The 10,288-nt window shown below is 39.0% G+C and overlaps 1 protein-coding gene across 1 annotated transcript; it reads right to left on the bottom strand.

Moving 5' to 3' along the window:
* Window positions 1–8,625: 8,625 nt before the first annotated feature.
* Window positions 8,626–9,662, bottom strand: LRRC30 (leucine rich repeat containing 30; the record flags this gene model as incomplete). The annotated part of the gene is given in 2 exon segments (XM_079533667.1): window positions 8,626–9,573; window positions 9,576–9,662. Coding segments are annotated over 2 exon segments (1,035 nt in total).
* Between the last annotated feature and the right edge of the window lie 626 nt (window positions 9,663–10,288).

The following is a 10,288-nucleotide window of genomic DNA, read 5'->3' as shown; positions in this document are numbered from 1 at the left end:
ATGTGGAGTTAGAAAGGGGCATTCCTTTATTCGTCACTATACGTACTGGGCGACTTGACAAGCAAGCACGCTCTCTCAGAGTTCAGGTTTTACGTTTAAACAGTTAAGACATACATACACAGGACTTATGTATACATATTCATTATTTTTTCAAGGATTTATTAATATATGCTAATGTCCCTTGGGGCATGCTCAGTAGTATTTAGGGTGGTCAAATGCCCACCTACTCCTTCCCCATTTTCTACCATTAGCTTTATCACTGAGACCTTTGACTCACTTTCAGCTGCTTTTCCCCAGCTTGGAAAATTTCCTTTGTGTACTAGGTCATAGTGAGCAACTTTTAAAACAACATATGTGGAATCTGAGGAAGATGTCCTTGCACCTATAGAGGCAAAAGAGAAAAGTATTCTATTATGTCGCCATTGCAAAATTATTAAGGAAAACAAGACTATTCACCCACCAAATTTGAAATGGAAAAGTTTAGAGCTATCACTCATGAGTTGCTTTTGCTAAACTAATTTATTAGTTCTTAAACTAATGTTCTAATCCCTATTGCTAAACAAACCAACCTATATCAATAGCAAGATCTACTAAATGTTTAGTGACTAAGGAGCTGGAAATGACTGTATCTTCTTCCATGATCATGGATCCGTTAAAAAGAAAGAAGAAACAAATCAAACTGGAATTCTTCCATGATCAATGGGTCGATCAAAAAAGAAAGAAGAAACAAACCAAACTAGAATGCTTTCATATTTTAAATTCCCACATTTCTTAATTAAAAAGTCCCCACAGTCTTTGTGATATCTGTCACTAAAAAACACCCCCCGAAAAAAAGAAAGTAAAACAAATTCAAAAGCAACATAATTTACCACCACCTATTTTAAGTCCTGATTTGATACCAAATTACTAGCATTTTATTTGCAGTGCAATATGCATTTTTTCATTCAACTCACATGTATTCCTCAGATACTGCATCATAAAGCATTGTAAAAACCTCCCAAATCATTCTAAACACACACACAAACACATATACACAGGCACTGAGGGATGTTTCTACTGAATTAATTTCTAGGTTTCTTAGCATCTTTGCAACATCTTTTGTGTGTGGACGGAGCATAAAAATACCACTGCACAATCTATTTTTAAAGTGTTATTTCCAAAGAGAAGCTAAGTGTACTAGAAGGTTTAGGGGACTACTGTTCAGAGAAATGCCTATGAAAAGATTTTATCTTCAACAAATCACAATTGATTGAATTTTCCAAAGTGCAGGCATTGTTCTTCTGCATGGAATTCTGTATGGAATTCAGTGACACACCTTTGCTTCATATGCACTTGATGTCAGATGCCACTCTGTCAGACTGCTCCTCTGCTGCCATCTGTCACACAGCAACAACATGGAATAATGGAGGGAAGGTTCAACCTCTACTGCCATACTACCACCATCTGCCTCTGATGACGTGGGCCAACATCATAAAATAGGAGGAATTGCTTTTAGGGCAGCCCTCGTAGTTTAGTTTTCTATGTGGAAGAGATTCTTTCTCTAATGGCTTGTCATGATGCACTCGGTAACTTCCAGCAGATTTTGCAATGCCATTTCTAAAAAGCTACAGAAGGCTCTTTTACACTTGCCTTGCCTACCCTTGTTTCAAGGTAGAGCATTTTAAAAGTGAAGGAGAAAAGATTTTCTGTCATTTAAAGCTTTTGGCATAGCAAATCATAGGCATTTTTGTGTTTCTCTGGCATATATTTCACTCCTTCTCAGCAAGTTATATTTGAGAGATACCGCTTCTGGTTCTGTGTGCGCTGGCTGCAGAGGCAAGGGAAGGCACTTGTACTGTACAACACTGACCTTACTGAGGTGACTGAATCAGGCTGCAGATGTCCTGGGGCTCTCTTTAGCACTTCAGTCAGGCTCCCTTCTTGGTACTGTCCCAAGGAGAATTTGTCCATCTCTCTCTACTGACCATGGAAATCATGTCCAGTAACTAACCACTTTCCTAACCCACTAAGCAGGCGCATGGTGAGGTTATGAGAAGTCTGTCTTGGATCATTTACCCATCTCATGACCAGTGTCTGTGGAACCTGCCATCCTCCCCCATTCTCTGCACCTTGCACAGAGGGGGAGAGCTCAGCCCCTGGGTTGAGCCACCCACACCCAGCAGCACCTGGCTTTGCAGGGGGCGAGGAGCAATTTGCTGCTTCTGTGAATATGTCCAGGATGCAAAGTCTGGAGGTAAGGATGAAAGGGGAACAACATGTATTTCTTTTGGAGAACTTTATCAAAAGAGAAAACAGAAATATATACATTTTTAATATCTGGGAAGTGGAAATTAGAAATTGGGTATTCATCAATGAATTCACAGTATATGAAACTCCTCTGAGCCCTGTGAAAACACAGAGCTTTGCACTTTGGCCTTCATTTCAGCCTGCCTGGGTAAAGCTTCCTTTACGAGGCAGTATAATTTGCAGTGACCTTTTCTAAATCTGTAGCTGCACTTCCTGCTTCACTGGAAAATACCTTTTTAGCCATGCACAACATGGCTCCACATACATTGGGGAATAAATTTCAGGCTCTATCACCAAATCCTGCAAAGTCATCTGGTGGGGCTAGCAGTTGTAGCGGTGTAGGAACTTGCTGGTACTGCTAGGCTGCAGGGGATGGTGATAAGGGATGACTGGCCTTGATTGCAAGAGAGATAGGTGCATGGAGTCAGTGTTGGGTGGGGAAATGAAGGAAGAATTTTAAACTAGTAATGTCAGTATTCTGCTCTTCTTTGAATAGCTGGAATGGAAAAATAAAAAAAAATTGTATGTAATTTCCACGTAAAAAATCCTTTATATGAATTTGATTTCCTCTTGGGATATTCAAGCTGTACAGATAACCTAATACATTCCTAAGCGGAGGTGTCTCGCTGTCTCTTTTTTTCATCTTTTATAATTATTACTCTGTTTCTTACTTGTACAGAGAAAGGATTATACAATGTTATAAAAGCATTTTTAGCCTTACTCCACATGTGAGTATTAAAGTACACCCTTGTCCCAATATATCTAAAGCTTCATATTCATTTAAACTTCTCCTGAGTTTTTACATCTTGATTTGTTTTTTTTTTTTTTGCTGTATATGGAATGGTAAACATATGTATTCTTGTATATATGTGTAGGACCTTTTACAGCCAATGCAAGTTCTTTAACTGTAACTGTTTCAGGAATTCAGGTGCTATGCGTGTGGACTGTGAAAGCACAAGTTACATAATAATAAGCACATTTTACATATTATTAAATATTATTTTTCATATTTTTATTTGTGTTAATTATATGTAATGTAACTCTGCAAGGCAGTCTGAAACTCTCATTGAATTACTGAAAATCTGCTGTCCAAAGGCTCAGCAGGAAAATGTTCCTTGAAATTCTGTGAATTTGTTACGGAGTTGACCAGATCAATCTGTGTCCGTGACAGGGGCGACAGGCCTCTGCCCTCCCCCCCCCCCCCCAGTCCCACAAAAATGGGAAGGAAGGAAGGGAGGAAAAGAGCAGCGGCAACAATCTATGGAGGAAAACTTATTTTACTATAATATTGGAATACAAGATAACACAATATATACAATTTAATTGAAATTGAGATTAATAAATCAGACAAGATGAGAGAGAGAGAGAGTTCCCGGGACCGATTCAAACCTGAAAAGCTTGGAACGGCTAGGAAAGCACCCTCCAGCACCCACTGCAAGGCAGCAAGAGAGCGCCCCCCCCACCCGGAAAGGCCAGATCCCGTGACTGCTGTAATGTACAGGGATAGGTACTTGGAATTGGGGCAGTGACACTTTAATGCCCCGTACACTACATGATGTTTTGATGTAGAATACTGAAACCCAAAAACAAAAAACAAAAACAAACAAAAAAAAAACCATAGAACCATGACAGAATTAATACTGACTAATTGATCAGTTTATTTTCTTTGATTTCTTTATTTGTCTTTCATGTTGTTATACTGATGACTGAAAGTCTGATGACATTTCCTATTCGTCCTTTCCTCATTTGGTTAAGGAAATAAACTGGACTATGGATGATTTTTCTACTTTTGAAAATTATATGTTGATATGTTTTTTCAAGTAATGTGATAGTCCAGTGAAGTAAAGAATGTCTCCAGCTCTGTAGGATCAATATGTTATTTTTTGATGCACCCTCATTCAGTTAAAAAATGACTGCAAAGTTCTTTAATATATTAACCGAAGATAACCAAAATATGGGTTTTCCTGAAGTTACAGTGCAATAGCAGGAAATTAATTCATTCACATCCTAAAATGTTTAAGCTCTGGAATGTATGTTCTTTTTATAAAAATACCTAGAGACCATTCTGATGTTTGACCAGAAAAATGGGAAATTTTGATGAAAACAAAGAAAAATTTTGAGAGAGACTTGGTAAACTGGGAAAAAAAAAAGTGGACATTTTTCATTCAAAATTGTAATAGTTTAAAGTGTTTAAACTAAAAAGTTTAAATTCAAAATCATACTAATATTTAATCTGAATTTCAAAAGCTTTCAGATGGAAAACTTCTGTTTTGAAGTGCCACCTGAGTGCATCTTGAAAACTGACCTTTGTAGACTTTTTCTGCTTTGCTCCTGGGTAGATTAGTGCCTGATGATGCCCCATGGGGCTGTTGAGACATTGCAGTTCATTTTGGTAGGTCGCTAGATCCTTTCAGTATCCTTTCAGAAGGGGGCTATAAGAAAGAAGGGTACAGACTCTTTAGCAGGGTCTGTTGTGATAGGACAAAAGGAAATGGTTTCACTCTAAAAGAGGGGAGTTCCATATTGTCTATAACAAAGTTTTTTACAGTAAGGGTAGTGAAGCACAGGAACAGGTTGCCCAGAGATGTAGGGGATTCCCTGTCTCTGGTAACACTCAGGTTGGGCTGGATAAGGACTCTGAGCAACCCGATCTAACAGTAGGTTTCCCTGTTTATTGCAGGAGAGTTGGATTAGATGACCTTTAATGGCCCCTTCCAACTCAAACAATTCAATGATTCTATGATTCTCTGACAAATAGCATGAGCAAGTTTTTCCATGTAGCAGGTTTGCCCAGTAGCTGTAAAGAAGTAGGCACAACACATCTCAGCTTTAATTTATAGTGAGATACTACAGCAACGTCTCAAATTAAAATGTTTTTATTTCAATTCAAGGTTGAAGTTCAAACTTTAGTGTTATGCCAAGATCCTGAGACTTTCTAGTTCTTGAAGGTCTTGCATGTTTACTAGACTTCTTGCAGAATGCAATTTTCCTTTTGATTTAAGATAAAAATACATCAAAGCTGTTCACCTCACCAAATGTGCCATCAGTATGCTTATTAGTATCAGTATTGTATAGCCCCATTGCATACTACATGATTTCCAGACATTTGGTTCTTGTGCTTTGCCCTTTGTTTCATCCATACTTAGAATTTTTCTACCTTTCAGCTTTATGCAAGCTTATCTGAGCAGTAGCTGTAGAACAGTCATGCTGCCTTATGGACATTCTTTTCCATGAGTTTCTCCTGCTTTCCCCATTCCTTTGAAGATCACCACTATCAATAACAACAAGAATAATAAATGCACAAAAAGTTACGCTGCTGGTAGATCTATATGGTGGAAAACCTCAGTGAGTACGAAACAAGTGCAATGTTCAGCATATAGTTCTCTGAAAGCTGAGAGCTATAAGAACTGAGAACTTTGTTTACATCAAAGTTATGTCATTTAATATACACATAGAAATGATAGTTTCCATATGAGACGTGTCTGCAGTCATTGCAGCTTCTTTTTATCCCCCCTGTAGTCTGTGCAACCGGTGTCAGATGGCACTGCTGAGATCCACCAATTCTTTGCTAATGCCCTATTCAAAATGAGAGCCAGCATGTGACATCATGATTTCTGCCTCCCTCCTGTGCCCCTTACACCCTCTCAGATGAAAACGCATATGCATTTATTTGACCCCTATGCACACTTCAATAGATTAACAGTGATATACAGTCTTCCCTACTTTAGTAAGGATTCAGAATACTACCTTTGCTCATGTAAGTTCATTTTCTGTATCTCTAAGAAACCTATTTACAAGGGTTTTAATGCAGAAATGAAAGAAAGACTAAAGCAGTTCAGTAGAAATTATCTCTTTAGTGGCAAAATCTGAATTATACATTAAAGTACCATTTATTCAATGAATTTTATTATTCTGTTTAAAAGGCAGAGACTTTTATGTGTTTCATATCCCTGCAAAGGTTTATTAGCTTGAGTAAAAGGTTATTATTATTCAATTGAATAATTGAATTTTAAATTATTGCTATTGCACTTCATATTATAACTGCTTTTCCAGATGCATTTGATTCTGTCAAATTTGCCTTTTAATCCCCTGTCGGGAGACCATTTTCTTCAATCATGCACTGCTGCTCACCGTCAGTAGTAGTGTCCTAATGAACACACAGAGCTCAGGCTCACATCTCCCTTGTAAATTATGAAGCATACCTCTTCTAGTCAGAACATATCAGAGGCTATCTGGTGTCACATAATCCTGTATGCTGATGTGTGGAAAGCCTTCTCAGGTGATTAATGCCATAGGCATTTAATTTTCCTGCAAAGTGCTGCTGAGAGAGTAGAATGTTTACGTGAATGCAAGACTTAGGGATATGAAATGGGCATTTAGAGAAGTTAATAATCTGTGTCTAATCTCCTCCAAGAATTATCTGTTGGTATTTCTATAAATAATTGCAGTGTTATTTCTTGCTGCTAATTGAATCACATATTAATTTATTCAATGTATTGTGCATTAAAAATCTTGGAACTTGCTATAAATCCCACTGCATGAAGGAAGTAAATGCAAGCACAAGAGGATTAAAAGTAACATTTAAAACACACATTAAATTAAAGACACAAATAACGGTGTTTTGCTGTTTGTTTATTTACTTTGTTTGCCTTATGCTCCAGCAAAAAAGTCCCTCAAAAATGTTTCTTTTTTGCTAGAAACTGCAGTTGCTGAGCACAGCACTGAAATTCTCTATTAAGAAATGATACACAAAACAACACAACAAAATATCAGACTGAGCAGCCCTACAGTGAAAGAATCTGTGAGCGTAGATCCTTCATTGCTATGTTCGACACTGCACTGACAATGTTAGCATGGCCAAAGGTGCTGCATTTGCTTGCATGTTCCTGTGAATTACATGGCTGTCTACTCTTAGCAGACTACTTCTACCATTGCTGATGGAAGGGTTTTCCCTCAGTCCACAGTTGTTCATTAGCCTCACTAGAAGAAGGATCAAGCTTCTACAGTCTTCCATAATTCTGAGCAAATTACATTTTAAAAACTAATCATTGATTCCTGAGATTTGACATACAATAGGAAGCACTTTAAAAGTGGCTTTGGTTGTTCTTAATTAGCTCAAGAGGCTGATTCCTTTTTTATGCTGCTATTAGAAGCATTTATCTCAACTGATTTCGACAGAGTTGCTTCTGTCTTCTCTGAGAAAAAAAATCAAGTTGCATATATTGATAACGGTTCTTTCATACTGCCTCTTTATTACTAGATAAAACTTTGATGAAGGACATACAGAGAAGATCAATATAAAAAATCACATAAGACCTAACTTCTTTGCTACTGGCTGATACTGAAAATCGCAGAAATAAGCATTTGTTTTTGAAGCTCTTACTTAAGCTGATGATGAGTTTGCTGCTGGTTTTCTTGAAAGAAATACTTCACCCTTAGGAGACATACTGCTTCTTGAGTCAAGTCATTCCATGATTCCAAATATAGGGAAGTGCAAAAGGGAAACAAGTGCAGTCCATCTCATAATGATCAGCTTCATCTGGCAGCCTTTGTTAAAGGGAATAGGGTTCCACTTCCATTTCTCCCCTTGGCTGATCCTGAGACACTTCTACCGATACCCAAGTAGGCTCCGTGGGAAAAGACACATGTATCAGGAATGGGACTAGGTGCTATGTTTGGAGTCTTCTTCCAAACAGCTAGAGAATCTCTCCACTACTGACATCTTTATCTGCATTTTATAGCAGCCAGCTCACAGCTGCAGGGTAAACAACAAGTAATATTGAACTGGCCAGTAATATACTGTCTTTGGGCTAATATAGCTCAGGATACATACACTGCTGAAAGCGAATTAAACATTTTCCTTGAGATTCACTTAGGTAGCAGTGTTTGTTTATGCAGTCATAGCTGCACATGAAGAAATGAGCAGGAGTTAAAGTGCAACTTCAATCACATATAGCAAATCCAAATTATATTAATATTTCTCCAACCTAATATTTGGCAAGTATAGATATCTAAACTTCTAGCCATCTGCCTTAATTTGTTTCTGTAAAAAGAAGAGCAAACATTTTATCAACATTTATTGTTTGCATGTTTTCTTCCTCTCCAGAAAAGCTCAAACACTCCAACTCTGAAGACTACAGGAGTGGATAGTTTTAGAAAATTTTACTTTTCACTCACTTAAACAGGACTATCACACTTTACTTGCTTTCTGCCAGCCATTACTAAAGCCATCCACAGTCTTGGAAATCCAAACGTTACGAAGTGGAAGTGACCGTTGAGGAAAGTACTCTGGCACAAGTGAGTTGTGATGACAGGCTTAATCCCAAGTCCGGCAGAAACTTAGTTGTGTTCCTTCTTCTCCTTTAGATAGTTGAAGAGAACATCTAGTCCCCCCTCAATGATCTCAGGCAGCGGTCGGGACAGAGGGTTGTGGGAGATGTGGAGGCCTTTGTCCATTGGGTTCCATGCAATCCGGGGCAGCCTGTGCAGCAGATAGAGCTCATCGGGAAGAGTCTGTATGGAATTGTTATCTACATTTAGCAGCTCCAGAGCTGTGATGAAGCAGAGAGACCGCGGCAGAGTGCGTATGTTATTATTCTCTATGATGAAGATTTGCAAATTGACTAGGTACTGGACGCTCTCTGCAATGTTTTCAAGCCTGTTGGACCCCAGGTGCAAGAAGTCTAAGCTCCTCAGTGCGAAAATGCAGAGGGGGATCTGCACAAAGCGATTGTTACTGAGGTTCAGTTTCTTTAAGCTTGTCAGGTCAGTGAAGCTTGAAGGCAGTTGTGAGATGCAATTGTGCGAGAGGCTCAAAACTTCCAGGTTCCTGCACAAGCTGAGCTCTGCTGGCACTTCTGTCAGGCAATTCATGTTAACAAACAAAACCTTCAGGTTCCTCAGTAGTCCAATCTCCTTCGGCAGACACTTGAGGCGATTGCCACCCAGGTTCAGCACTACAAGTCGGTCTAGTTTTCCCAGTGAAGGAGAAATCGCCACCAGTTGGTTACGTGAAAGGTTCAGTTTCTGCACCTCAGGCAGTCCCCACAAGAAGTCAGGGGCACTGGTCATCCCTTTCATTATAAGGCTCAAGCTAATGTAGTGCAGTCCCCGTTTCAGCAGTGACTTGGGGTCTTTCCCTGAGAGAAGAGCATCTTCCCATGCAGGCAACTTTGAACTTTTCCGCAGGAAAAGCATGCTTCTTCTTCCCTCGTTCTTTGAGTGCTTGGTTCCCATAACACCCTGGATCGCTCCTGATAGAAGAAGGGAGATTTTCTTCTCCTGCAAGTGCTACACCAACACGCAAATACCACCAGAGGTTGACAGCTTTCGGGAAAGTCAAAGCAAGGAGATAAGGAGGAGCCTGTGAAGTGCATCTCAGTCCACCGGGGCATTTTCCATAGTTGCTGAGGGAAAGTTTCACTTTTGGGGGCTTATGTTGTTCTTGGTGCACAGTCTGTAATGAAATACTTGCTCCAGACTTGTGAGCAAACCTGTTCAATTCAAACTGAATGCCATGAGGCAGCTGTCACTGTCATTTGGCCTGGGCTTTATTGGACAGATATGTATCTTCACTGCAAAAAGGTCACAAGGATGCTGTATATAACTTCCCCATGTCAGCTTTCTTGGCTATCTAGTACATACCATGGCTGCAGGACAATTAACAAGAGTGACTTCAAAAAACAAACAAGGAAACTATTGGAGAAAACAAGCAAGCAAAAAAGCTATCATTTCAGTTTTTTAAAATCCAGTTTTATTTTAATGTTCCTCATTTCACTGAAATAATTACCAATCCACCAGAAAACTTTGTATTTTGCAAGAATGCAGGTAAAGAATCTTCCCGTAAGTTCTTGTTTTCTGCTTTGTTTAGAAAAAATTACCCCTTGTAACAATATTTTACCTCATGTATCATCTCTGTAATGAGTATAGGCCTCTTTCTTTGCAGAAAGGGCACCACTTTAACTGCAGCAGTGACATTTTCCAGTGGTATCTGCGCCCACTT

The sequence above is a fragment of the Tetrao urogallus genome, assembly GCF_951394365.1.
Source record: "Tetrao urogallus genome assembly, chromosome: 3".
In the NCBI taxonomy this organism is placed as follows: domain Eukaryota; kingdom Metazoa; phylum Chordata; class Aves; order Galliformes; family Phasianidae; genus Tetrao; species Tetrao urogallus.
This window is presented reverse-complemented; position numbering and strand designations above follow the sequence as displayed.